This window comes from Muntiacus reevesi, chromosome 22 (assembly GCF_963930625.1).
Source record: "Muntiacus reevesi chromosome 22, mMunRee1.1, whole genome shotgun sequence".
Classification (NCBI taxonomy): domain Eukaryota; kingdom Metazoa; phylum Chordata; class Mammalia; order Artiodactyla; family Cervidae; genus Muntiacus; species Muntiacus reevesi.
Genome location: NC_089270.1, coordinates 1,315,891 through 1,343,872, shown reverse-complemented (window position 1 = coordinate 1,343,872; position 27,982 = coordinate 1,315,891). Strand labels below are relative to the sequence as shown.

The following is a 27,982-nucleotide window of genomic DNA, read 5'->3' as shown; positions in this document are numbered from 1 at the left end:
AGACACGAGGTTTCACATGTGATTTCTATGAGGTTCTTAAGCCCCCAGACATGTGAACATGGTTCTCTGCTGCAGTAACGCCGATACTCAGACGGCACTGACCCCCCACGGGGCTGTTCACTCCTGCCAGGGCCGGGGGAGCTGCACCCCAGCCCGCACTCCCACCACCACTCACACGGCCCCTCAGATCGTGGTCTTCAGCTCCCAAGGAGGCGCCTGAGGCTCTGGAGGGAGGTGACCCTCCCAGGCAGGACCAGCCTCACTCTGGGCAGCGGTGTCCATGGGGAGCCCTCTCCCTGGCCCCCTCTCAGGACGCTAGCACATGCGGTTCCCCCCCTACACACCAGCTCTCCAGGACTCCTGGCCTGCCCCCGCCTCTCTGCACGCTGCTGGCCCTGGGCCCGCCTGCTCCCCAATCTCTGTCTGTCGCACCCCGCTCCTCCGAGCCACATGGCTCGGGTGTCCCCGCTGGGGACGGCTCCGGACGGTGGGGGTGGCCCCAGGCAGGCTGTCTCTTCCCCCAGCCTCAGGTTTCACCTCTGCAGTGTGGGTCCCAAGGGCAGGGGCAGCTGTAGGGGCCGTGAGGCGAGGCAGGGAGGCTTTGTGGCCAGGAGGTGTCTGCATCCTAGAAAGGTCGGGGGTCTCGGAAAGCCCGGGGCAGCTGTGGGCTGTGGGCCGGGGCGAGAGCCGGAAGGTGGTATATGTGGGGTGTCTGCGGGGTTTCTGTGGGGGCCAGGGGTAGGAGACAGGGGTCACAGGCCCAGGAGGGCACCTCGTGGAGCCCTAAACCCAAGGGCATCTGTTATCACGGCGGCGATTGCTGTGCATCTAAGAGAAACCAGTAGGGAGCAGGTGCCCGGAGAGGAGGGGCCGATGGCGAGAGTAGCGGGGAGGGGTCTCAGGGATGAGAGGCGGGGAGGGGTCTCGGGGATGAAAGGCGGGGAGGGGTCTCGGGGATGGGAGGCGGGGAGGGGTCTCGGGGATGAAAGGCGGGGAGGGGTCTCGGGGATGGGAGGCGGGGAGGGGTCTCGGGGATGGGAGGCGGGGAGGGGTCTCGGGGATGACAGGCGGGGCGGGGTCTCGGGGATGGGAGGCGGGGAGGGCCTGGGGAGGCCACGCCGCCCACCCCGGCCCCGGCCCACGAGTGGCCGCGCTGACCCCTCCGCCGCCCGCAGTGCCTGGCCGCCGGCTCCATCATCATGAACCGCGAGCTGGAGAGCATGGCCATGCGGCCGCTGGCCAAGGAACTGACGCGCAGCTTGGAGGACGTGCGCGGGGCCCTGCGCGACCAGGCGCTGCGGGACCTCAACACCTACACGGAGAAGATGCGGGAGGCGCTCCGGCACTTCGACGTGCTGTTCGCGGAGTTCGAGCTGAGGTGACCGGAGGCCGCGGCCTGCTGGTGGGGGGCTCGGCTAACCCTAACCCTAACCCTAACCGTCTGCGGCTGAAGCCTCCGCGAAGGGAGGCCCCTCCCCAGCTGGTTCCGGGCGTCCGGGAGGAGCGGACCCCTGGGGTGGGTGGGGGCGGGCACTGCGGGGGAGGGGCCCGGGCAGGCGGAAGGGCCAGGGACGAGGGGACCCAGCCCCCGCCCCCACCTCTGCCCCGGCGCCCCCCCAGCGGTGCAGCACCCCCGGCGGCCCTGTGGGTGCAGGTCATCCACCGCCCCCCCCAGCCCACGTCTCTGGGCTCCCACCCGGGACCCCGCCTGAGCCGGGACGAGCTGGGCCCCAGCTCCGCAGCGTGTGGGGGCCCCTGCAGCTCAGCGGGCCTGCCCTCCGCTTCCACCAGCGGCAGACGACGGGGCAGGGCCCCCTTCCCCACCCCGCCAGCCCCCACGGGCTCGGAGGGCCCGGGACTGGGGGGACTGGGCTGCAAGATGCCCGCAGACGCGGACACGCTTGGGGTGCAGGAGACGCAGGAGGCCCAGGCGTCCACGCGGCGCGGGTTAGCGGAAACTGCCCGACTTGTGACGCGTGGGCGGAGGAGGAAGTCACAAGGTTCCAGATGGTTCTCTAGGGAGCGGGGCCCACACATGAGCTTTCTACCTTTCTACCTGCTTGTCTGCTCCAGATTTCCCCAAGTGAGCTTTTATTACAAGAGAGGCTGGTTAGTCACTTAGGAGGAAGGAAAAACGTCCTCACCTGGGGAAGGGGTGAGTCCTGCTCCACAGGGGCCAGGACCCCTCGCCCGCCCTGGATGCGCGTGGTCACCCCCTCCTTCCCGCGAGGCGGGGGCCTCTCAGAATGAGCAGTGGTGGCTCCTGGCCGGGCTGTGGGCCTGAGGAGGTAGGAGCTTCGGCTCAAAATAGGGGCGGTGATGCTGGGGCTGCGAGCTTGTGAGCCCCTGAGAGGCGCCAGGGGGCTGCAGTCAGAGGGACCCCAGTTGGTCGTCCGTTAAGACGTTCTGGGCTCGGGGACACGGCCGGGCGCCCCGGGTGTGGCCCTCACCCCCACCCCTCTGCCTGCAGCTACGTGTCGGCCATGGTGCCCGTGAAGTCCCCCCGGGAGTACTACGTGCAGCAGGAGGTCATCGTGTTGTTCTGCGAGACGGTGGAGAGGTGAGGCCCTGGGACCCGGGGGCCGCTCCCCCTGCCACCCCGGCCTGGGGGAGGGCTGCACCCGGGAAGGGCGCCGTGCCCGTGCGCCGCGTCCACCAGCCCTGGCTGCGCCCCGCTTCAGCCCCACAGTCCCGTTTCTCTGGTCCCGGAGGGTGGGTCCTGCAGGTGAAGCTCGCTGGGTCCAGGGGGGCTCCAGACTCAGCCCCGGGAGCCAGGCTCCTCACCTCTCTCCTCCCTCTCCTCCTCCCGCCCCTCACTTCCTGGCCTCCACTCCTCTCCCCGCCGGGCCAGGATGGAGCCCTCATGGGCTGGGTTTCAGGGGTGGTTCATCGGTAATCTGAGCATACCTTGTTCAGGGAGGGGGTCAGATCTGAAGTCAGATTTTATGACTAAACTAAGATTGAACCTGAATAGTCCTTGTATTTGGCAAGTGATTCGGTGGCAGGTGAGTTTTGAACTTGCCTAATATCACATCTTTGGAGAAGGAAATGGCAACCCACTCCAGTACTCTTGCCTGGAGAATCCCATGGACAGAGGAGCCTGGTGGGCTACGGTCCACGGGGTACCAAAGAGTCGGACACGACTGAGCGACTAAACAACAACAGTGTCACGTCGTAAGTTTGTTAATTTTTTGAGACCGATCGTTCACTCTTAGGCGTTGATAGATATTTCAAATCAGCAAACAGTCAGACGGCAGGAAACCTTTGGTTTTGAACACGCCGGGGCGCACCTGCCCACGCATCAGGGACGCCATCTCCCTGGAAGTGGGTGAACGCAGGAGAGCGGCTGCCGGCCTCTCGGGCTGTTGGCGGCTCAGGGCGGCGTTCCTGCAGCACGTTTACTCTCGGGTGTTGGACGGCAAGCTGTGCCCACCAGCCCCCCTCGGCGGGCACCTCTCTCCTGCTCCCCACTTCCGTCCAGCGGTGGGTCGGGAGGTGGGAAGGTGGGGGAGGCCGAGGGGGAGCTGCCCGTGCCGGGCCTCTTGGAGCGGGCTTGTCCAGCCGCCGTCCTCCGCGTGTCCGCGCGTGAGGCCTGCACGGCCGCCCTCCCGGCTCCTGTCTGGCCGTGGTCACACCTGCCCCCTGTCTCCTCCCCGCCAGGGCCCTGGACTTCGGGTACCTGACCCAGGACATGATTGACGACTACGAGCCGGCCCTCATGTTCACCATCCCCCGGCTGGCCATCGTGTGGTGAGTGTCCCTCACGGTGCCCCGGATGGTCGTTTTGCAGAAACCCAGGGGTGCCAGGCCCCTCTGGGTGGTGGTAAGCGGTGCTCGTACCCTGAAGGTGGCCGTCCCCCTGCCACGGAGCAGTCCCCAGGCGGGCCTGCCCTTGTCCCAGCAGACAAGGAGCCAGGCATTCCAGGTGCCCCCCACCCTGGTGCGGGAGGGACCCTCCAGCCTCGATGGGGGGACAGGTGAGCATGACAGCCATGGGCACACCCAGCGCGGGGGGGGGACCCCGCGCTCAGGCACAGGGGACCAGCAGGGGCTGTGGGAGCCTGCTTTGCAGGGACGAGAGGCAAGGCGCGCCTGGTTCCTGGGAAGGATGTGACGAGCTTGTCTGGACGATTCGCGGGCTGACTGGGAGGCGGGGCCCATGGGCTGAAGAGCAGGGGGCCTGGCGATGGGGCTGGGGGCACAGCGGTGAGGGCTGGGGAGCTCTAGGTCAGGCCTGCGGGCTCGTGGCCTCAGAGATGGCAGGCATCACATGGACTCAGGCCTAAGAAGTTGGAGGTGGGAAGCGCTCAGTCACATGCTGGGCATCTCGGAGACTCTCGGAGCCAAGGTCAAAGCCCGGGTGTTCTGGGCTTGGTCCACGGCTGCTTACCTGCACCTGGACTCCCAGATGGCGACCGCCTGCCGTCCCGCCAGGTGAGGGATGGGGCACCTGGGGTGCCGGGAGCGGAGGCCGCTGGTAGGTGTGGCCATCAGTGGACTAGCCCGGAGTGCGCGGGGTGGACACGTGGGCCAGGACCCGTCCACGCAAAGGCCACGGGGAGAACCCTCGGGGGGGGTGAGCAGTTCCCGTGGCCCGGCCTCTGGGACACAGGGGTGTCCGTAGCTTGGACCACAGGGGCCTAGATGGGTCGTGTGCCACGTGCAGGACCAGTGGGGAGCAAGCTGGGCAGATGCCACTGCCCGGGACTCTGGAGCAGAGAGTCCCACGTGCCCTGGAGTGCAAGGAGGACCTAGGCGATGAAGACCCGAGAAGATGGGCGGGGGGGCAGACAGGGGGGCCCAGTGCTTCAGGGAAGCCTGAGCAGCCACCTTGGGACGCGTGGCGTCCGCCCCGCCACACCTGCGGCTTCCCTTGGGCTCGGGGTGTGGCCCGCACCTCGCTTTCTCTGGCCTCACTGGGCCCCTGAGCTGCCTTCCCTCTGCGAGGGAAGGTCTTGCGACGGTGGTCTTGGGAGAACCCAGATCCTCTCGGGAAACTCTCATCAGCTTCCGCCGTCTTAGAGGGAACCTGCTCTAAACCGCGAAGGAGGCCCTTAGGTAGCCTGCCTGCCTAAGAAGAAAGCGAGGGTGTGGGACAGAAGCGCGTGCTTCTGGGTCGTACACCCGTCACCACCGATTTCAGTGGCCGTTGTCTCTGAGAAGAGATCACCGACCCCTCGGCGCCACCCCCACCCCTGTCCTCGCACCCCTCCGTAGGTGTTCCGATTCGGGAGGCTCCGTGTCAGAGGGTCTGGCTCACCTTTGTGTCCCACCACCGGCCTGTGTCGCGGAGCACGGTCCGCCCCCCAGTCGCCCAGTGTCCTTGGTGCCTGGCCGGAGGTAGCACAGCGAATTCCTGCAGAATTTCGTTGTGTTGACCTAGCAGGACACAAAACACGTATTTATGAAGCTTTTTCACTGAAATTTTATTTTTAATCATAAAAATTTGGTAGGGAGGTACGTATCCAGAATTAAAGTGTGGAAGTGTTAAATCAGTCGTGTCCGACTCTGCGATCCCGTGGATCGTAGCCCGCCAGGCTCCTCTGTCCGTGGGATTCTCGAGGCAAGAGTACTGGAGTGAGTTGTCGTTGCTTTCCAGGGGATCTTCTCAACCCCAGGGGTCAAACCTGGGTCTCGTGCATTGCAGGTGGATTCTTTACCAACTACGCCGCCAGGGAAGCCCCATCCAGAATTGAAGGATTGGTTAAAAATGATACTCCTGGGACTTCCCTGGTGGTCTGGAGGTTAAGAATCCCCCTTTCAATGCAGGGGAATTAAGACCCCACCTGCCACAGAGCAACTAACCCTGGATTCCCCAAACCCGCCTTTTTTTTCTGCCTGTTTTCATTCTGCCTTTGTGCTGTGGCCAGCACATTTACGCGCGAAGTCAAGGTTCTGTCTTGGGAAATTGTTCCCCAAACACCATTAATTGACCCATCACCATCTGGAAAGTCTCGCCCCATCTATGCAGTGCCCCCGAAGGACCCCTCCCCACCGCCGAGGGGCCAGCCCTGGGGTCAGGGCTGGTGGGAGGGCCGGCTGGGCCTCAGTCCCAACTCCTGTTTCTCTTTGCAGTAGGTGTTTTCAGAGCCAGTTCTCACAAACCCTGTGTCTGTGTTATATTTAAACACAAATCTGGTGTTTCTGGGCTTCCCTGGTGGCTCAGTGGTAAAGAATTTGCCTGCAAGGCAGGAGACTCGGGTTCGATCCCTGGGTCAGGAAGATCCCCTGGAGGAGGGCGTGGCAACCCACTCCAAGTATTCCTGCCTGGAGAATCCCACGGACAGAGGAACCCGGTGGGCTGCGGTCTTTAGGGTCTCAAGGAGTCTGAACGTGACTGAACTGACTTAGCACGCCAGTGTTTCCACTTTCAAGGAGGTAGATTTAGCAACAAATCTCGATGCTGATTTATCTGATGGCAGCAGAGAAGTGTGCAAACATGTTTTATGATTATTTTATGATCCCTCAAAGGAACACAGGCTGACCAGTTTTGAGAAGGGATGAAATCTGGGTAACCTTCATGCTTTCTCCTAACTTACTTACGACTCGAGCGCAGGGGGGAGCGTGTGCAGGAGTGGTCTGGGCTGGCCCCGCGGCCGCAGGGCTGAGGCCGGGCTGGCCTTTTGTCTTGAATGCAGCGGCCTCGTGGTCTACGCGGACGGACCCCTGAACCTGGACCGCAAGGTGGAGGACATGTCCGAGCTGTTCCGGCCCTTCCACACGCTGCTGCGGAAAATCAGGTGAGGGGAGGGCGGTGTGTGCCCCTGAGCCCCTCGGGGCTGCGACGGGTCCAGGGCTGGCAGTGACCTCTCTGGACGAGTGTGGTCTTGCTTTGCCCTCCGATAGCTGCAGGGTATGTGTTTGCTCGGGGCACAGCTTCGGAGCGTGGTTGCCTTTGCACGTCTCTATGAAGCTGATTCTTTGCCTTCTGTTCACCGAAAGCCCCGGCGTTGACCTCCGTTCACGTCGGGGGTGCTGGCGTCTTCACCGTTGGCTCTGCTGTTCGGAGCTCCCTCTCACCCCCACCCCTTTCTCCCCCACAGAACAGGTTCTCGTTCTTGGCCTTAACCACCCACAAGCGTCCTGCCCCAAGACTCCAGCCGCCCCGGCTGACGGCGTGGACGCCAGGCCCCCTTCTGGTTTCTCACGGAAACATCTCTGTGACGGAGACTGTGAAACCGGGTGGTGCGGGGCGGACAGGGCCACACACGGCGTCCCCCTGGGCCAGGCCCCCCACATGCGCTGGACTGGGGCCCAGGCACGGCCTTCTACTAGTTCTTTGACTGGTGCAGGGGTGTTGACTAGTTTAGGGATATTGACTAGTTTAGGAGTGCTGACTAGTTTAGGGTGTTGACTAGTTTAGGGGTACTGACTAGTTTAGGGTGTTGACTAGTTTAGGGGTACCGACTAGTTTAGGGTGTTGACTAGTTTAGGAGGTGTTGACTAGGGGTGTTGACTGATTTAGGGGTGTTGAGTGGTTTAGTAGTATTAACTAAGGGGTGTTGACTAGTTTAGGAGTATTGACCAGTTTAGGGATATTGACTAGTTTAAGGAGTATTGACTAGTTTAGGGATATTGACTAGTTTAGGAGTGCTGACTAGTTTAGGGGTGTTGATTGGTTTATGAGGTTTTGACTAGTTTAGGGGTGTTGACTAGTTTAGGGGTGTTGACTAGGGTGTGGACTAGTTTAGGGGTGTTGACTAGTTTCAGGGTGTTGACTAGTTTAGGGATACTGAATGGTTTAGGGTGTTGACTAGTTTCAGGATACTGACTAGTTTAGGGGGTGTTGACTAGTTTATGGGGTGTAGACTAGTTTAGGGATACTGACTAGTTTAGGGTATTGACTAGTTTAGGGGTGTTGACTAGTTTCAGGATACTGACTGGTTTAGGGTGTTGACTAGCTTCGGGATACTGACTGGTTTAGGGTGTTGATTAGTTTAGGGATACTGACTAGTTTAGAGGGTGTTGACTAGGGTGTAGACTAGGGGTGTTGACTAGGGTGTGGACTAGTTTAGGGGTGTAGACTAGTTTCGGGATACTGACTGGTTTAGGGTGTTGACTAGTTTCAGGATACTTACTAGTTTAGGGATACTGACTGGTTTAGGGTGTAGACTAGTTTCGGGATACTGACTGGTTTAGGGTATTGATTAGTTTCAGGATACTGACTAGTTTAGGGATACTGACTGGTTTAGGGTGTAGACTAGCTTCGGGATACTGACTGGTTTAGGGTGTTGACGAGTTTAGGGATACTGACTAGTTTAGGGGGTGTTGACTAGGGTGTAGACTAGTTTAGGGGGGGTTGACTAGGGTGTGGACTAGTTTAGGGGTGTAGACTAGTTTAGGGATACTGACTAGTTTAGGGGTGTAGACTAGTTTAGGGATACTGACTGGTTTAGGGTGTTGACTAGTTTCGGGATACTGACTGGTTCAGGGTGTTGACGAGTTTAGGGGTCAAGCGCTCAGCTCTCAGGGAACAGTGCCTCCCCTGCCCCGAGGCTCATGCTGCCCCCTCTCGCCGCCCCCCACCCTCGCAGCGGTGGCCTCTGTGAGCGACACAGCCCAGCAGAGGCTCCTGTCAGGATGGGTCAGTGGGGGCTGTCCTCCGAGGCTGTGTCCCCTGGGTGCCTTCTGGCCCCATCTCGGCGGACCCTGAGGTCTTTCCTCCCGCCATCCCTGGTCCCCGAGAAGCCCCCCATCCCTAGTTGTTGGTCCAGGACCCCGGCGCCCCCTGCCATGCTCTCCCTGAGCCTGGCAGGACTTCCTGGCCCAGGGCAGCTCTCCTCCGCTGGTCTTCTTGCCCTTTGCCCCGTCAGGAGCCAAGCGCGCTCTGAATCCCGACAGGGAGGAGTGACCTGGGAAGCCTCAGGAGGGTCAGTGGGCGTCCTGAGCAGGACGTGATGCTGGATCCAGAGGCTGAGCCCCTTGCCCTCTCTGGGCGCTCAGCTGGGAGAGGAGACAAGGAGCAAGGGAAGAGGGTGGACGATCCTAGGCCGGGAAGGGAAGAGCCGGCCCTGGGTGGGCAGTGGCCGTGGGAGAGGTGGGGCGCGTGGGGTTGGGGAGGGGCCAGGTGCTGGGGACCCTGGAGGGGCAGAGTCCAGAGCCTCGGAGATGGGCGACACGCTCGGGAGTCTAACATGCATAATTAGGATCAGAAGGAAGGAATAGAGAAAACGGGCAGTTTGCTGAAGCTGTATTCAGAGAAAGAATGGCCAAGAAGTTTTCAAAACTGAAGAGAAATCTCTGCCCACAGATTCAGGAGACTCAGGAAAACTACACGCAAGATGAACATAAAATACACCTGGGTGTGTCACAGGAAGATGGCTGAAACGGAGAAAGCCCTTAAACACAGCCAGAGGAAAAGGGCATATTACTTTGAAACGAATATAAATTGACAGCTGTCTCCTTAAAAACAATGGAAGCAGGCAATGAAATGGCGTATATTTAAAGTGCTGAAAGGAAAAAGCTGCCAATCAGAATTTTATAACCAAGAAAAATATTCTACAAAAATTAAGATGAAATACTGGGCTATTCAGAAATACAAAACTAAAGAAATGTTATCACCAGACTGTGCATAAAAAAAAGCTTAATTGCAGTTCTTTCGACAAAGGAAAAAATCCCAGATGGAAATGTGGGAGCACAGGAGAGACTTAAGACCCTGATGTGAATTAGTATAAATGAATCAGGGCTGTACAAAACAATGATTGTAATGTCTCAGGAAGTTTAGCTTATGCATAGCGTAGTTTAACATTTGAAAATAAAGTCAACGTTTTTCTGTATTAATTTTTAAAAAGGAAGAAAAACCAAATCATTTTGAAAGTTACAGAAAAAGAATTTGAAAAAAAAAATGACACCTATGATCAAAACATCTCTTAGCAAATTAGGAAAAGAGAGGAATTTCCTTAATCTAATAAAAGATATACACACATAGGCACACACTTATGAAACTGGACGCTTACCTAACACCTTACATAAAAATCAACTCAAAGTGGATCAAAGATCTAAATGTAAGAGTTAGAACTACAAAATTACTGTGAGAAAACATAGGACATAAGTTCATGACGTTACACCTGGCAGTGGTTTCCCGGATGTGACGCCAGGGCCACAGGTAGCAAGAAAAATCAGACACACTGGACTGTGTGAAAATTTCAAAATTTTGTGCCTCAACAGACACTACAGTAGCGTAAAAAGGCAACCCACGGAATGGGAGAAAATATTTGCACATCATGTATCTGATACGGGATTAATACCTAAAAATGTGGAAAACTCCTAACCAAGAACAACAACAAATAAACAACCCAATTAAAAATGGGCAACGGATGTGATAGACATTTCTCCAGAGAAGATGACCAGTAAGCACATGAAGCAACCTGACGATCGTTAGGGAGACGCGCATCCAAGCCTCACACCCACGGGGACGGCCGCTGTCAAACAACACAGCAGAAACTAGAAGGCAGCAGCGCTGGCGAGGGTGTGGAGAAGCTGGACCGCTTGTGAACCACTGGTGGGGATGGCAAACGGTGCAGCTGCTCTGGAGGCTCCTCAAAATGTTAAAAGAGAACCACCGTGATTTCTGGCAACTCCTCTTCTGGCTTTTCCCCCAAGAGAACTGAAAGTAGCGTCTTGAAGAGAGATTTGCACACTTGTGTTCACTGCAGCATCATTCACAGCCGCTAAGACGTGGAGGCAGCTGTTGACAGATGAACGGGTAAGTACAATGCGGTCCAGCCTCACACTAGGATATTATCTGGCCTTAAAAGCATGCCGCAACAACAGCCCCACCACACACGCGACAACATGGATGAACTGTGTGGTCATGCTCAGTGAAGTCAGCCAATCACAGAGAGTGTGTGATTCCAATGACAGAAGTTCCTAGAATCATCTAAATGATAGAAAGCATAAATGGTGGTTGTCAGGGGCTGGAGGGCGTGGATGACGTTTCGTGGGGGCTGAGTTTTAGTTTTATAAGATGAAGCGCTAGGGGTGGATGCACAGCAATATGAATATGTTTAATACTGAAGAAAATCAAAGTCGCTCAGTCCTGTCCAACTCTGAGACCCCGTGGACTATGCAGGCCAGGGAATTCTCAGGCCAGAATACTGGAGTGAGTAGCCTTTCCCTTCTCCAGGGGATCTTCCCAACCCAGGTCTCCCACACTGCAGGCAGATTCTTTACCAGCTGAGCCACCAGGGAAGCCCTGGTGAATACCACTGAACTGTCACTTAAAATGGTTAAGGTGGGAAGTTTTATGTTACTTGTATTTTATCGCAATAAAAAAATTAAGTATTATTTATAATAGTGTCAATAAATATTAATTACTTAAGCATAAATCTGAAGATGTCTGAGACCCCTACTGAAAGTTACAAAATGTTTTTGACGCAAAATTTTAAGACCTAAGTAAATAGCTGTTCCATATTCAGGGAGTGGGAAACTCAATACTAACAGGATATCAGTGATTCTCAAATTAATCTCTGAGTTCAATGCAACCTCAAACAAAATCCCAAGAGGCTTTTTATTTTGTGGAAATCGACAAACTAATTCTAAAATTCGCATAGAAAGGCACAGGGCCTGGAATAGCCAAAAAAAGAAAAAAACTATTGCTGGAGGAAAAGGGCAAAGAAGAATATCATTTCTCTGTTCTGCTCTGAATTGCCTTTGGGTAGTTTCCACAGACGGTGCTGGTGTGACCAAGTTTGTGAACATACGTGTGCATTTCTGCCGAGTGTGCTTCAGAAAAAACGGGCAGAGTTGGAGACACTTCCGTCATAAATCGTAGTCACGCTGGCAGAGGTGTAGTGCACAGGGCTTTCAACAGAACAGAGGGTCCAGAGCGACCAACACGTGATTCACGACAAGGGTGACGGCAGAACAGTGGAGGATGGCTGGCTTTATCCATGAACAGCTGAACCAGTAAACATCTACACGAGGAAAAAGATCCTTAATACACTCAAACGTGCTCACTTGCGTCCCACTCTTTGTGACCCCATGAACTGTAGCCCGTCAGGCTCCTCTGTCTATGGGATTTCCCAGGCAAGAATACTGGAGTGAATTGCCATTTCCTTCTCCAGGGGATCTTACCGACCCAGGGATTGAACCGCATCTCTTGCATTTCCTGAATTGGCAGGCGGATTCTTTACCACTTGCGCCATCAGGGAAGTTACTACACTCAGGAACATGTCAATTCTAGGTTGACTTCAAGTACAAAGGTGAAAAGTAAAACAGCGCTTTCAGAGGAAAAAATTGAGTACATCTTTGTGCTTTTCGAGTAGGCAGAGATACCTTCAACAGGGCACAGAAACATCAACCACAGAGAGAAGCATGACATATTCAACTTGACTGAAATTAGAAACTTGAGTTTGTTCAAAGACACCATTAAGAGTGAGAAGGCTGTGAGCTGGAAACGACACTCAGTGAAGAACTCTTGGCAATCTGTAAGAAGAGTTGACCCAACAAAAATGGGCAAAAGTCCTGAACAGGCATTTCAGAGAGGATCTCTAGGTGTCGGCTGGCATGTGAACGGGTGCACAGCCTCCTGAGTGAGCAGGCTAGACAGTTTAAAACCTCAGTGAGGAACCACTGCACACTCACCAGAGAGGAGGAAACGGGGAAGGCCGAGTGCCCTTGGACTCTGGGCGGGGACCTGCTCCTCACCAGCTCAGCGCCCTCACTTGCAGAAACTCACCCCCGCGCTCCCGAGGACAGGGGCTCAGAGACGTGGCTCTGGCAGCCAGGGCCCCTGGGGTGTAGAACAGCTTCAGAGGTGACCTGCGGGGCGTTTCCACCGGGAGAGACGAAAGGATTTACAACCGCACATCTCACCAGAGGGGGTTGCCAGGGCTGGAACTGCGAAATAGCAGAAAGTCAGATTAAATTTGAATTTCGGATACACGGTAATACTTTGTTAGAGTAAATATGTCCCCAGTGGGGGCCATTTGGGACATACTTACTCTAAAAAACATTCATACACTTTTTAGGTGTTTGTTGGGACTTCCCTGGCGGTCCAGGGGCTAAGACTCCTGGCTTCCAATGCAGGGGGCCTGGGTTTGGTCCCTGGCCAGGGAACTAGATCCCACAGGTCTCAACTAAACATCCCACATGCTGCACCGAAGATCAAAGTTAGCCTCAACTAAGACCCAGCATAGCCAAATAAATACAAATAATTTTTTTTAAGTCACTCCTTCTTTTAAAGAAAAAGTATTTGTTGTTTACCTGAAGTTCCAATTTAACTGGGTGTCCAGTGTCTCTTCTGGCGCCTCCTCACACATCCAGCACGGGCTGACCACCTGCCCAGGAGCAGTGCAGGCCGGGGAGCCGTCCAGAATGTAGAGCTGACGGGCTGGGGAGCAGGGCGGGCCACGGAGTCCATCTACCTGGAGAAGAACAGGCGTGATCACTGCAGGGAATGTGGGGTGGTCATGGCAGGGAGTGACGGCGGGGGTGGGGTGTGTCGGTGCTCCTGGGAGCACCGTGAGCGCTGTATTTCTTGATCTGAGTGCTGCTTGCAGAGTGTGTTCAGCTTATGAAAAGCCGCAGCTGAGCGGTTCTGAGACATGGGACCTGTAGGACCCACGCTGGGCTCATCCCAGTCGTCGTCATTAAATCCACTTCACCTCGAGTTCAGTGCCGCTTCCTCCAGGGAGTCTCCAGGGCGTCCGGTGCCTCCTTCTGGCGGACACGTTTCTCTGCTGCCGCCGCCATGGTTGCATGTCCATTTCCGCTCATAAGCATTTGTTATCTGCCTCTTTCTTGCAGAACCCACACGGGCAGGGACCATGCCAGTCTTCCTTGGGCCTGGCACGGAGTGCTCAGGTGTATTTGTTGAACCAAAGGATGAAAACCTATGTGTTAAACCAACGTGTATCTTTTCACTCACAGAAGGTTTTAGTAATGCAGTTATCACTGAGGATCAGGGCTTTCTTGTTTTTCAGCAAGAAGCTTCAGAATCTCATTTTTAAGGAAGAGTGCGTTCTAGAATCAGCCAGCCACCCCAAAGGACTGTTGTCCCGACCCGAGGCTCCGGGGACCCTCGGGGCATCGACACCTCGCGGGGATCACTGCAGGCACCAGCGGTGCCCAGGCCCTTTGGCCTGGGGGCTGGCGGGGTGGTCGGCTCAGGGGCCCTTACTCTTCCTTTCTGCCCTGGCCCTTGTAGGGACTTGCTGCAGACGCTGACGGAGGAGGAGCTGCACACGCTGGAGCGGAACCTCTGCATTTCGCAGGACGTGGAGCTGCCCGTCCGGGCGGACGTCCCGGCGCCCCCGGCGCTGGCCCCGGCCGAGCCCAGGCGCGCGGACGCGGAGCTGGCCTGCTCGGTGCAGAACGACGACCAGGAGCTGGAGCAGCTCAGCCGCCTGGTGCACAGCGCGGGGGACGCCATGGCCTCCCTGCTGTCCCCGCCCAGCGCCGGCCCTTCCCCCGCCCACAGGCCGGGCGCCGCGGCCAGCCCCCGCGGGCGGGCGTCCCCGGGCCGCGCGCAGCTGGCCCCCGCCGGCGACGAGGAGGAGGGCAGCGTGTTCTTCATGGAGGACGTGGACGGGGCGCCCGAGGCCCCGGGCGGCCGGTCCGGCAGCCCCGGCGGCGGCGTCGACCCCCAGGAGGCGGGGGAGCGCCGGGAGGCGGGGGTCGGCTCGCCGGCTTCGGCCAAGCGGGAGGACTCGAGCAACAACAGCAGCGTCGAGGGCGCCGCGCTGCGGGCGGCGGCCCCCACCTCCTGCGGCTGCCTGGACGCGCGGCCGCGCCTGGACGGCTGGGAGGCGGGCGCGGAGCACGCCGAGACGGCCGAGCGGATCGCGCACCGGACCGGGGGCGTGAGGCTGTCGGCCACCGTCATCTTCAACCCCAAGTCGCCCGCCTCCCTGGACTCCGCCCTCGCCCACCCGGGAGTCCCGGGAAGCGGCGTCCCCGCGGCGGCCGAGGGGACGGCCGGCGGCCCGCACAGACTCGGCGCCACGGCCACCAACTGCCTCCTCAACTCCTGCGTCTGCTGCGCGGGCTGCGCGGGCGCCGGGGAAGACGCGGCGGCCCAGAGTCTGCGGGGCAAGTGCGGCTCGGGCGGCGTCATCCGCTCCGCCAAGGTGGGTGCCAAGGGCCCCGCCGCGGGGCCGCTGGAAGCCCTGCCCGCGGGCGCCCCGGACCCCGCGCCCTCCGAAGACGCCCCGGGCAGGCCGGAGCCCGAAGCCCCTGCTTCCGACAAGTGCCTGGCACACAGCTCGGGACCCCCGGGGGACGCGGCGGACAGGCTGTGCGGAGGGGTCGACGGCTCCCGTGAGCAGGCGGAGGCCCCGGAGGAGCAGCCCCCGCCCCCGGCGGGCTCCAGGTAAGCGCCGCTCAGGCCGCCGGACTGCGCTCCGTTCGGCGGCCTTGGGCCCTGCTGCGCGCACGTGCGCACCGAGTCCCGCCTAGAAGTGTCCGCAGGGCCCTGACCGCCTGTTTCTGGCCTCACGGGTGCCCCTGGCGAGCGGGCGCGGCGCCGGGCCCCAGTCAGCCCCTCCGCACCGCGGTGCTGTGGGCACACTGCCGGGGGCCTGGCACCCCCCGACTGGCGCGGCTGCTCCCCTGGCCACGGTTAGCCGCACAAGTTCGCAGCCTGGGCGTGCGGCGGTGGGATCCCGAGACATCCCCGCCCCCCGGGCAGATCCTCCGCAGGGTTCCCGGGGTCCCCGTGTCTCCCCCAGCGGCTCCCGAGCAGGCGAGGCGGGCTGGCCGGGCGGGAGGGACCCTGGCACCCACACGCCTTCCGTCCCTGCGCCGCAGCCTGGGCTTTGACTGAGGGGACTAGATCCATTCGCCCGCCCCCATCCGGGGCCTCATGGAAGGAGGTGCCGGGGGCCCAGCCTGGGGTCCACACGTGGCTGTCGCTCTGTGCTCTGATCCAGCCCAAGGCCCCCATCCTGGCTGCTCTGTGTCAGCTGGGAGTTGGGGAGTGGCGAGGCCCCCACCCGCGGCCATGGGAGCTGTGCAGGGAAGGAGGCTGGTCACCAGGGGAGGGGTCTCCCGGCGCAGAGGCAGACGCCCGGTAGGCGCCCCTCCCTAGAGCCGCAGGTCCTCTCGGCAGCGGGCAGGGGTCTGGCGGGACCCCTGGGGGTCAGGCCCGCTCTCCTCTCCTCCCGTGCGGAACTCTGCTGCTCCGTACCAGCCTTTCCTGTGTGGGCATCACCCCCAGGCCCTGGCAACCAGGAATCTACTCTCCGGCTCCCATGAATTCGCCTGTTCTGGACGCTCCACAGGATCAGTCACTCGTGTGACCTTTTGCGCCCGGCTTCCTTTGCTCAGCATCCTGCCGTCGAGGTCCACCCTTGCGAAGGGCTGTCCCCGTGTCAGCACTTCCTTCCCGTGGCCGCGTCTGTCCGGGGCGTGTGCTGTGGTCTCTGTCCGGGTGTCGTGCGTGCTGCCGCTCTGACCAGGCTTGTGTGCGGTCGTGCGAGTCCGTCCTCTGGGTGTCCTCCAGGAGTAGACTTGGTGCCTTACACGGACCCTCTGCGCTCCGGGTGCTGTCCCCGGCATCTTTCATCGCCTGGGCATGTGCGAGGCTTCTGTTTTCTCCACACCCTCACCGACACTTGTCGTCTAAGATGTTTTTTATCAGTTCTTTTGACCTTCGGGCACATCCCTCTAGAAGATATAGCCGAGTGACCACTTTCAAGTCACTTGAAATCATTCTCTCTGTAAAGTCATGCCCCAAATCTTATCCACAATAGCTTAATTTGTTCCATTTGGCATATGTAGAGATATTCCCACTTGCATTTAACTTTATAATTATGTGAAATATTTGCATGGTTCCCAGACAAATCTATAAAATACGTTATACCCAGAGAAATCTGTTCCTCCTTATTCTCCCCCTGCTCTAAAGTTAATGGTTTTCAAATTTTTTACAGCTTATAAAAAACAGAAGCAAGGATGTACACACACAGAGACACAGATACACACACAGAGAGACACAGATACACGAACACACATGCAGAGACACAGACAGACACACACACACATACACAGTGTTTTCCCCGCCCGTTCTTCGGCAGAGGACCTCACCCTTCCCGCTGTGCTTTCCTAACCCTCTAGCCTGCAGGCCTATCCGTGGCAGTTTCTAGAGACGGCCCCGTGGTCACTTTTGTCCACGTGGAACCCCACCGTGTGGCTGGATCACCGTGTAGTCGGGCCCTGCCATTTCTAGTGTCGCTTCTGCAGACGGCGTTGCAATGAACAGCTGTTTCTGATGAGGCCCTTGTTTAGGGCCAAGCCCGGCCCATCGCGTCCAGTGGGACAAATTACTGTCCATGACCCTGGGACAGTGTCCTCCCTTGGGGCCTCCGACTCAGTGGCGCAGAGCTGACTGGTGAGTGAATCGTTTTTTGCAAGGGTGATGTGAGCCCATCGCAGACTCTTTGAGAAGACACATGCACCTTTCGGTTTCTGACCACTTTGCTTGCTCTGTGTCCAGGTCTGGAATCCCCTCCTGTTTTCCTGACGTGTCCCATCCCCGACACTGCTCGTTCACACCTCCCCTGGCTTGGTGCAAACGCGGAATTCCGCCGAGCTGAGAAGAGGAAGTGCCTCCAGGGAGCCCTCAAGAGGCACTGCCGTCTTCCAGGGAAGCGTTTCCTCCAGATGCAGGAGCCTGCGGGCCGCGGAGATCAGGGCCGGTGGGCAGGACCGTGGACAGCGGCACCCGGGGCCCTGCGCTGCACCGGGAACCGGGTCAGCAGGTGGCGCCCGTCCCCGCCGCGGGCAGCGCTGATCTCGGGCGCATCATTCATTCACGTCGCAGGCGTGCGGCTGGATGACTGAGCTAGGTGCGGGAGAGGTGGTCCGACCTCGCGGAGCATGATCTGATTTGAGTGGATGGGACAGAGCAGCGTGGCTGGGACAGACAGACAGACAGACACGGGCGATCACCCCCTCAGCAGGATCGCTAGACCTCAGACACGGAGGTGGTGTCAGCGCGGTCTGCGTGCAGCTCCTTGTGGATGGGCTTGCGTCTGCCGCGGGTGACCCCCTCCCCCGGCAGAGGGAGAGGAGGCTGGCACCCCGCTTGGCCCCAGGGTGCCCGCCGGGGTCCCCCTCAACCCACCTGAGCGAGAGCCCGTCGGCCAGTGGCATCCTCCTCCCTGGTCGTCCCTCGGCCGGGACGAGCCGCCGTCTCAGGTTGACTGTGAGGCCGGCCGGTCCACCGGGTGCCCCTGTGGCCCTGCCATGAGCGGCAGGAGTGACCACGGGTGCGGCCCCGTGTGCAAGGAGACGGCTGCAGCCTCAGGCCGCTGTGCTGCCTTCAAGCAGGGTGCGCTGGGCCACGGCCACCACTCTGCTTTCAGGGCCACGCGCCCAGGGGCCACCCGCAGCGTCGTCTGCCTCTCGAGCAGCCCCCGGCCTCTGGGTGGAAGGGCAGGGCTGCCGGGGGGCAGACACAGGCCCGCAGGTGGGTCCTGGAGCAAGGCCCAGGCTGGGAGGACCCCTCGCACGTCCCCCAGCCCGCACACAGGCCAGTTCCCCTGCTGCCCCCGGCACAGTCCTGGGCAGAGTGTTCCAGCGCCGAGTGTCCTTCAGCTTTTCTTTCCTACGCCTTTTTCTTACGCTTTTGGTGCTCGAAGATTAACCTTAAAAGTTAGCACGTTTAAAAGCTTGCTGTTGTCCATCTAGATTCACCTCCTCATCCGGAACCTTCCACATCCTCAAGCCAGCGGGAGAGCTTATTGTCTAGAAGACGGAAACTCACCCTGGCTCAGGTCTGCTCTCTTTTCTGTGGATACTTTACTGAAGTGAGCTTACAGCCTTCCGCCTCCTTGAAGGGGCTTCCCAAGTGGCTAAGGGGGCCAAGAATCTGCCTGCAATGCAGGAGGCACAGGAGACCCCGACTGGATCCCTGCGAGGGCAAGACGCCCTGGAGGAGGGCGTGGCGACCCACTCCAGTGTTCTTGCCTGGAGAATCTCATGGACAGAAGAACCTGGTGGGCTGCAGTCCATGGGGTGGCAAAGAGTCAGACAGGGCTGAAGCAACTGAACACACACGCCTTCTTGAAAAAATGACACTGACTCTCTTATTTCTGATTATAATTGCGGCCCATTGTGGTTCATCATAGAAGCTTATGAAAACAGAAGAAAGAGTAAAAGAAGGAAATAAAAAACATTGCAAATCTGATGGTGAACAGTTTTACTTTGTTCACTGAATGTTATCTTGTGATCATTTATCTGAAAAATTCATTAATACACAATATTCATAGAATCGTACTCTTGTCGTAAGGACTTATGCTAATTGTTTCCGTGTTTTATCCGTGTGCCGTCAGCCTGTGGTCCCTCTCCCTAAGATCCTGCCTCTGCCTCTTGGAACCGGCCCTTAGGAGTAGAGTCACCCCAGCGAAGTCAGGACTGCAGTCACACCGCCCCCCTCGGCAGTGACCGCACCCCCAGCGCAGCCGGGACCCCCAGGCTGCCTGACTCGCTTGGGAGGCGGACACTCTGGTGTCCTTCTCTCTGGTGATCGTGCCCCTGGGCACTTCCTCCTGTCTCTTCCGCAGAGTGACTTCCTGCCTTTTACCCGTTTTGCAGTTGGGTTTCCTTCTGGCTGGTGTCTTTGCTGCAGTAGCTTTTCCCAGTTTGTTACTTGCCCTTTGGCCTTATTTGTTGATGTCGTTAAAACAATTTAATTTAATTTATCTGTCATTTATTTTGGCTGTGCTGGGTGTTTGTAGCTGTGTGGGCTTTTCTCTAGTTGCGGCGAGGAGGGGCTGCTCTCCAGCTGCGGTGTGAGAGCTTCTCATGGCAGTCGCTTCTCTTGTTGCGGACCACGGGCTCTAGGTCTCACGGGCTTTAGTAGCTGTGGCTCCCAGGCTCCAGAGCTCAGGCTCGATATCTGTGGCTCACTGGCTCTGTGGCACGGGGATCTTCCCGGATCAGTGATCAAACCTGAGTCTCCTGCATTGGCAAGCTGCTTCTTTATTCCTGAGCTGCCGGGGAAGCCCTGTTGATGTCTTCTGATTTACACATCCTTTAGTTTTATTTTGTGGAATTAAATTTATGAGCATTCTAGAGCCTCATGTTCCCCGCCTCTCTTTCCTCTCCACGCCAAGGCTGGGGGTCAGTCCCCTCACGCCTCCTGGTGTTCCGGGGATGACTGAGAGGCCCAGGCTGGTGTGTCTTCTGAGGCTGTCTCCACCTCCCGGAGAGGGTGAGGCGGTCGGGGCCGCCGCCATCATGCAGGCGAGAGAAAGGCCGGCCCTGGGCGCGGGCCGAGGGCCTTGGCGCCCCCGGAAGGCCGGGTCTGCTGTGCAGCGCTGAGGTCCGTGGCTGGCGGTGTCCCTGCCTCCCGGCGTGGGGGCCTCCCCGGCGGCCCTTCGGGGTGGAAGGACAGAACTCCGGCAGGCACAGTCTCAGATCTGACCCCGTGCTCCCTCCTCGCTGTGCGTGGTGGCGGCCGAGACTAGACACTGGGGTCGTCTCCCCCGGGGGCCTGTCGGCACTCACTGCTTCCCTGCCTGTTTGGGAAGGGTCCGCTCCTCTCGGAGGGTATGTTCCCGCCCCTGCAGATGGTGGTCCAGCGAGGGAGGCGCCTGTGGGCCGCTGGTCACCCGTCTCCCTGAGCCTCAGTTTTGTCATCTGCAAACTGGGCCCACAACGGTCCCCAGTGCGCGGCACCATGAGGAGGTTCCAGAAGTGACCCACCCCTCCCCGTCTCTCCCCGTCTCGGCGGCCTGGTTGCGTGTCTGCGTCGCTCTCCGCTGTCCTGCATCCTCCCCCCTGGGCTCCGCGGGCTCGGTCCCTGGCTGCCAGCCGTCCTGACTGCCCTTCCTGCCCGCCCCCCGGCCTCACCGCTCCCTGGCCTCGCCTCCACTTCCTCTTGCCCCCCCCGGGCGCGGTGACAGCGGGACAGAATGACCGGCACGTCGCCCAGCGTTTCTCCCGTGTGGACAGCTCAGCACCTCCCCCAGCGGGCGCCCCGTCTTCCTCTTTCCTGCGGCCCTGGGTCCAGGTGGGGACCCCAGGGGCCTGGGGGTGCCCTGGGCGCAACCCTGAGCAGCGCTGACTGCAGAGAGGAAGCCACACGCTCTGTCCCCCAGAGCCACTGGCCGCTTCCCCACGCAGAGGGGGCTGCCGGCGGTCCCCCCGGGGGAGTGCTGTGTGACTGTCCCAGGGAGCCCTCCCCGAGGCCCAGGGCTGCCTTTCTTCTGACCTGCTGGGTCCACGCATCGCTGAAGCCCCTTTGCCTCCGGCAGATGGAGTCATAGCCTCACGTCAGGGCCACCACTGTCCCCTGGCCCCCGCGGCCTGGAAGGATGCGCTTCCTTCTCCAGCTTCCGGTGCTGGCCGTTGGGGCTGTGGGGCGCGTCCTGCACCCAGGGTGTGGGGCGGTGAGCCCAGGCTCGGCACGGTGGGCACAGGACTGCTCCGTGAGCCGGGGCTCGGGGGCCGCGGCCTGGCTCTGCCCACCCCTTTGCTGGGGGTGCTGGGGGCCCCGAGGGGACCACCTCTAGGGTGTGGTGACAGGGCGGGCCGGGTCTAACTCCAGCCGGACCTGGAGGCTGTGTGACTGCAGGCCCCCCTCCCCACTACCCGGTTCCCTCCCTCCCGGCCTGCACATCGCTGCCGCCCGGGTCACAGAGCCGCTCTGGGGCTGGGTGGTGGGCCTTGAACCCCTGGCAAGTGTCTGCGCCGCCACACGGAGCCCCGGAGTCTCCCACCCACGTCCTGCCTCTGGAACAGAAGCAAGAACGATTGAGCCGTTTAAAAATAGAGGAGAACCTGGAATTAATTAGCCTCTTGAAAACCAGATTAGGCCACATGACGGTGATCAAATCAACTGTTCACAAATGTAGGGACCCCGAGGAGGGGAGACGGGGGGAGCTGGGAGATCGGGGCTCACGTGCATACACCCGACGCTGTGGATGCAGTGGGGAACTGGTGATAGCTAACGTGCAGACGGTGGGCTCCAGCTCACGTACCTGGTGACCCTTCTGAAGGGGCAGGAAGCCCGGGGCATGTGTGGACACGTGACTGAGTCCGTTTGCTGTGATGCGGAAACCAACTGAAGACTGGGAGGCAGCTGTTCTCCAAAAGGGGCTCCAGTGGTGCAGGCCCCCGAGTCCCCCCCCGCCCCTGGACAGACAGACAGGTGCCCAGGGGTCCCTGCTGGCCGCAGGAACGGGATGACGGCTCTGCTCGGTCAGTGGACAGTCCAGCCGGACGAGTTCCAGTGCGTTCCTACAACAACGGCCTCTCCTTAATGTGTGATGCACCTGGGATTTCACTTTTAAAGCTTTTCGTTGAAAACTGAAAGATGAAAAGAATAAAAGTGAAAGATGACAGGATTTATTTTCAAAGGAATGCACAGAGAACGCACAAATAAGTGAAAGCTTCCGAGAAGCTGAGCTCTAGCACAACGTCCTAGAAATGGGTTTGAGACGCTACGCGGAACCAGGTCTGGGTGCCGTCGGGGCTGGGACGTGTCACTGGGGTCGCGGCTGGTCCTCAGAGGGGGTGAAAGCTGGGGATTGTTTGGGCGGAAAATGCACGAGGTCGCCGTTCTGGACGGTGAGTCCCCGAGTCATCCTCCTGTGCCCAGCGGCCTGTGCTCAGAATCGGGGGAACACGCTTGGTCTCCCTGTGCTCTCCTGGGGAGTCGTCACTGCAGTTCTGAGTGGCCCCCGCCCCCTCCCGGATCGGGGCCCCCAGGCTGGGGAGCTCCTCCGTCACCACGGGAGGACCAGGATCCAGGCTGTGGGAGGGAGACCCCCGCAGGCGCCCCGTCTCTGAGCCGTGTGTCTGGCCTGCTCGCTTCTTTGGACGCGTCCAGAGGCTCGCAGCTTCATCCGTGTGACATCATGGCTGGAACAGCTTGCGATGCTATTAGTTTTTCCAGGTTGTGTTTTCTCTTATTCCGTAGACCCCTTGGACGTCAGGAGGACGACGTCCTTTTTCTGTCAGAAGGCTCTTTTTTCTTTTTCCTCCTCTGCCAGTGGAATCGGACGCTTGCCTGTGTCCCTGTCCAGCGCGCACTTTGGGAGGTTTGCCGCAATGCCTTTGACCGCGGGCAGAGACACAGGCTGGACGAGACGTTCGGGGTTGATGTGACTGCCTAGAATTGCACGGTATTTTGCTACCAGAAAAACGACACTTTCTAGTAATTCAGACCTCAGGGGAGTTGTGACAGGGATTTGTGCTGCCTTCTGTAAAAGGCAGTGGGAGGAAACAGACAGAACCCAGCTGGCCAGCAGTACACAGGGGGCCGGGTTTTCCTACATCCTGGTGACTGGGAGGATCTGACGCTGAGTGACTGGGTAGACACTGTGATGAGAGTGCAGCCTCCCCGGGGGGCGCGGGGAGCCCTTGGTGGGCCGGCGGGCTGGCGCCCCTGCGCCTTCACCCTCGCTGCTCCCAGTTCCCATCCCTCTGCCTCTGGGGCTCCGGCCGCGTCCCACCCACACCCTTCCCGCCCCCACGGCAGGTGTGAACTGCTGGGCACCAGGCGGCCTCTCGGCCCCGTCTTTAATGTGTTTGACTCTAGATTGGGCTCTTGGGGCCCACACACAGGTTCTGATTCTTCTCTGGGGCCCACTTCCGTGTCCCCAGCCTGTCTGTCCAGCAGCTGTCCATGGAGGATCCGTGCCCTTCCAAGAGAGTGACCACCCTGGGCCATGTTCCTGGTGCTCCTCGTGCTCAAATAACGCCCATCCACTGGCCCCTGGGGAGCAGGCTGACCCAGCCAGGCCCCAAGCTCAGCCCCCAGGTGCGGTCCCGGGCCCAGCCTCCAGTGTTCTGTTCGTTTGCTCTCCGTGGCCCCTGCAAGCCTCACTGGGCTCCCCGTGGGCAGCACTTTATTGATTTTTCTGCCTCGGACCAGTCTTTTTATGGAGCCTTTGGCTCTCTTTCCATCCACACGCACAGTCACTCACACACACACACGCCCCACCCTGCAGAGCAGCTGAAGTGGGCATGGGTCGGAGGCTGCAGTTGCCGTCTGCCCCAGCCACACCCGTGGGCCACCCGTGGTGGCCGTCTTCGGGGAGAGTTCACTGGTCTCTCTGTGCTGTTTGTTTGGGGTCTGCGTGGGGTCTTACGTGCAGAGTGTGGGCTCTAGTTCCCTGGCCAGGGATCGAACTGGGGCCCTCCACCTTGGGAGCATGGAGTCTTAGCCGTGCCCCACCGGGGGAGTCCCAGAGTTCATTGCTCCTTCTAGACACAACATGAGCCCCGGGCTTCGCGGCTCTCAGAGCTCTGCCCACAGCCAGCGCCCCCCCGGGTTTCCTGCAGGTGAGCTCTGTGCTGCCACGGCATCTGGTTTGGAAAGGCTTCTCCGCCTCCAGGGCTTTGTCTCCACTAAGAAACAGACTCTGTGCCTCAGGAGGGCTGCAGTGGCACCTGCTGCAGCCGCTTCCTCTTCTCAGCCTAGGCTATTCTTCTGGTCCCAGAAGTGGCACTTGACCTTAGAAGACACTTTGGAAAAATAACAACTTGTTCATAGTCGTACTATTCAGATAAATGTAACGTTAATGCTCTGCGTTGACTATATTTCACAATACCTCATTTATGCACGTATGATAGCTCTAATTTTTAAAATGCTACCTTTTTATTTAATATTTTAGCATTTCCAGCATCATCCTTCCTGGAAACCTATGACCTAATTTACTGAATCAACCCACTGTTGATGGGCATTGAGCTTGAGCTATTTCTTGAATATGCCTCTGCTAAAATGATTACAAGAAAAACATCCTTTTATTCTTTTTAAAGTGCACAGTTCAGTGGCTTTTAGCTCATTCACAGAGTTGTGCAAATGCCACCACTGTCCAATCTCAGAACGTTTTCATCACCCCATAAAGAAGCCCCAAATATTTCCCCAGTAAAACCTCTTCAGTCACTGGCAACCATTAATCTACTTTCTGTCTCCATGGATTTGCCTAGATTTTTCTAGACTTTTCAAAAAAAATGGAAATCCTACAACAAGTGATCTTTGTAACCCGCTTCTGTCAGAGCCTAATGTTCTCAAGGCTCATCTACGTTGTGGCACCTAACAGTATTTCATTCCTTTCTTGGCCAGAGATTAGTTCCGTTGCACGGCTAGACTACATTTTGTTGATCTGTTTATCAGCTGACCGACATTTGAGTTAGGCTAGCATGGCATCTGGTCCCATCACCTCATGGGAAAGAGATGGGGAGACAGTGGAAACAGTGTCAGACTTTATTTTGGGGAGCTCCAAAATCACTGCACATGGTGATTGCAGCCATGAAATTAAAAGACGCTTACTCCTTGGAAGGAAAGCTATGACCAACCTAGACAGCATATTAAAAAGCAGAGACATTACTTTGCCAACAAAGGTCCATCTGGTCAAGGCTACGGTTTTTCCAATGGTCATGTATGGATGTGAGAGTTGGACTGTGAAGAAAGCTGAGCGCTGAAAAATTGATGCTTTTGAACTGTGGTGTTGGAGAAGACTCTTGAGAGTCCCTTGGACTGCAAGGAGATGCAACCAGTCCATCCTGAAGGAGATCAGTCCTGGGTGTTCATTGGAAGGACTGATGCTGAAGCTGAAACTACAATACTTTGGCCACCTCATGTGAAGAGTTGACTCGTTGGAAAAGACCCTGATGCTGGGAGGGATTGGGGGCAGGAGGAGAAGGGGACGACAGAGGATGAGATGATTGAATGGCATGACTGACTTGATGGACATGAGTTTGAGTAAACTCCGGGAGTTGGTAATGGACAGGGAGGCCTGGCGTGCTGCAATTCATGGGGTTGCAGAGTCGGACATGACTGAGTGACTGAACTGAACTGAGTATGTGTGAGGAGAAGGCAATGGCACCCCACTCCAGTACTCTTGCCTGGAAAATCCCATGGACGGAGGAGCCTGGTAGGCTGCAGTCCATGGGGTCGCTAAGAGTCGGACACGACTGAGCGACTTCACTTTCACTTTTCACTTTCATGCATTGGAGAAGGAGATAGCAACCCACTTCAGTGTTCTTGCCTGGAGAATCCCAGGGATGGGGGAGCCTGGTGGGCTGCCGTCTATGGGGTCACACAGAGTCGGACACGACTGAAGCAACTCAGTAGCAGCAGCAGTATGTGTGAACATCCATTCACACAAATGCTTGTGTGAATCTATGTTTCATTTCTCCTGGGTAGCCACCTTGAAGTGAAATTGCCGGGTCATGTGGCAGGGGAACTGCTGGCCTGTTTTCCAGAGTGCCCACAGCATTTTAGGTTGTCGCCAGGAATGCATGAGGTTTCCAATTTCTCCAGATCTTCACCCACACTTGGTTTTTCCTGTTTTCTTTTAAAATCATTATAGTCATCATGATGGGTATAAAATGGCACAGTATTGTTTTAATTTGCATTTCCCAAATGACTAATGACGTTGAGCATCTTTTCACGTGTTTGCTGGCCGTTTATATAGTTTCTTTGGGAAAATGTCTTTTCAGATCCATAGCCCATTCTTTAGTTGAATGATTTATTTTCTTCCTGTTGAATTGTAAGAGTCATTTCTATATTCCAGGAACTATACACCCTTGACAGACACATGCTTTGAAAAAATGTTCTTGCATTCTGCAGCATTTTCCACTATCTCGATGCTATCTTTTGAAGCACAAAAACTTTTAGTTTTAATTTTTGGGTGAATCTGTGTTTCGGTTCTCTCAGGTTGATGCTCAGAGGGGAATTGCTGGGTCATACCGCATGAGGAACTGTTGATATTTGTCTTTGGTTGCTATGTTTTTCATGTCACACCTAAGACATGATTGCCTAATCCAAGACCACAAAGATTCGTGTTTTGTTGTAAAAGTTTTAGCTCTTACGTATAGTCTTTGATCTGTTTGAGCCAATTTTTGTATGTGGTGTAACATAAAACTTCATTATTTTGCATGTGGAAATGCAGTTTTCCCAGCACCATTAAATTTTTTTATTGAAGTACAGTTGATTTACAATATTATGTTGGTTTCAGGTGTATAACATAGCATTTCAATATCTGTATAGATTATACTCCACTTAAACTTATTATAAGATACTGGCCGTGTTCCCTGTGCTATGCAGTATATCCTTGTGGCTCATTTATTTTGCATTTAGTAGTTTGTACTTCCTAATCCCCTCCCCCTGTCTCACCCCTTCCCATGTCCCTCTCTCCACTAGTGACCACTAGTTTGCTCTCTGTATCCATGAATCTGTTTCTGTTTTCTTATATTCATACGTCTGTTGAATTCTTTGGATTCTGCATATTCACTCATTCACTTAGCATAATACCTGCCATGTCATCCATGCTGTTGGAATTGACAAATTTTCATTCTTTTTTGTGACTGAGTAATATTTCATTTTATATCTATTTCACATCTTTTTTATCCATTCATCTGTTGATGGGCACTTAATCTTGCTTCCATATCTTGGCTGTGGTAAATAATGCTGCTATGAACACTGGATTGCATGTATCTTTTCTGATAAGTGTTTTCGTTTTCTTTAGGTATATCCCCAGGAGTAGATTGGTGGGTCACATGGTTGTTCTAGTTTTAGTTTTGTGAGGAAACTCCACACTGTTTTCCACAGTGGTGTACCAAGTTACATTCCCACCAACAGTTTAGGAGGCTTCGCTTTTCTTCACATCCTTGGCAACACTGGTTATTCTTGGTCTTTCTCGTGATGGCCATTCTGCCGGGTGGGAGGTGAAATCTTGTGGCTTTGATTTACATTTCTCTGATGATTAGCAATATTGAGCATCTTTTCCTGTGCTTTTCATTTGTATGTCTTCGGAAAAACATCTGTTAAAATCTTCAGTCCATTCCCCAGGGTTTTCTTGTTGGCTCAGTGCTAAAGAATCCACTTGCCAGTGCAGGAGACATGGGTCTGATCCCTGGGTCCGAAAGGTCCCCTGGAGAAGGAAATGGCAACTCACTCCAGTATTCTTGCCTGGAGATCCCACGGACAAAGGAGCCTGGCAGGCTACAGTCCGTGGGGTTGCAAAATAGTCAGACACAATTTAACAACTAAACAGCAGCAATTTCTAATCCATTTTCTAATCCA

General features: G+C 57.1%; 1 protein-coding gene across 1 annotated transcript in view; it reads left to right on the top strand.

Annotated features, from left to right (window-relative positions):
- Window positions 1–27,982, top strand: part of ZFYVE28 (zinc finger FYVE-type containing 28) — a 93,202-nt gene that overhangs the window by 53,331 nt on the left and 11,889 nt on the right. The window contains exons 4-8 of the mRNA XM_065914054.1: window positions 1,176–1,378; window positions 2,471–2,560; window positions 3,661–3,750; window positions 6,639–6,740; window positions 14,150–15,313. Of these exons, the coding sequence (XP_065770126.1) occupies window positions 1,176–1,378; window positions 2,471–2,560; window positions 3,661–3,750; window positions 6,639–6,740; window positions 14,150–15,313 (1,649 nt within the window). The remainder of the gene's footprint in view (window positions 1–1,175; window positions 1,379–2,470; window positions 2,561–3,660; window positions 3,751–6,638; window positions 6,741–14,149; window positions 15,314–27,982) is intronic.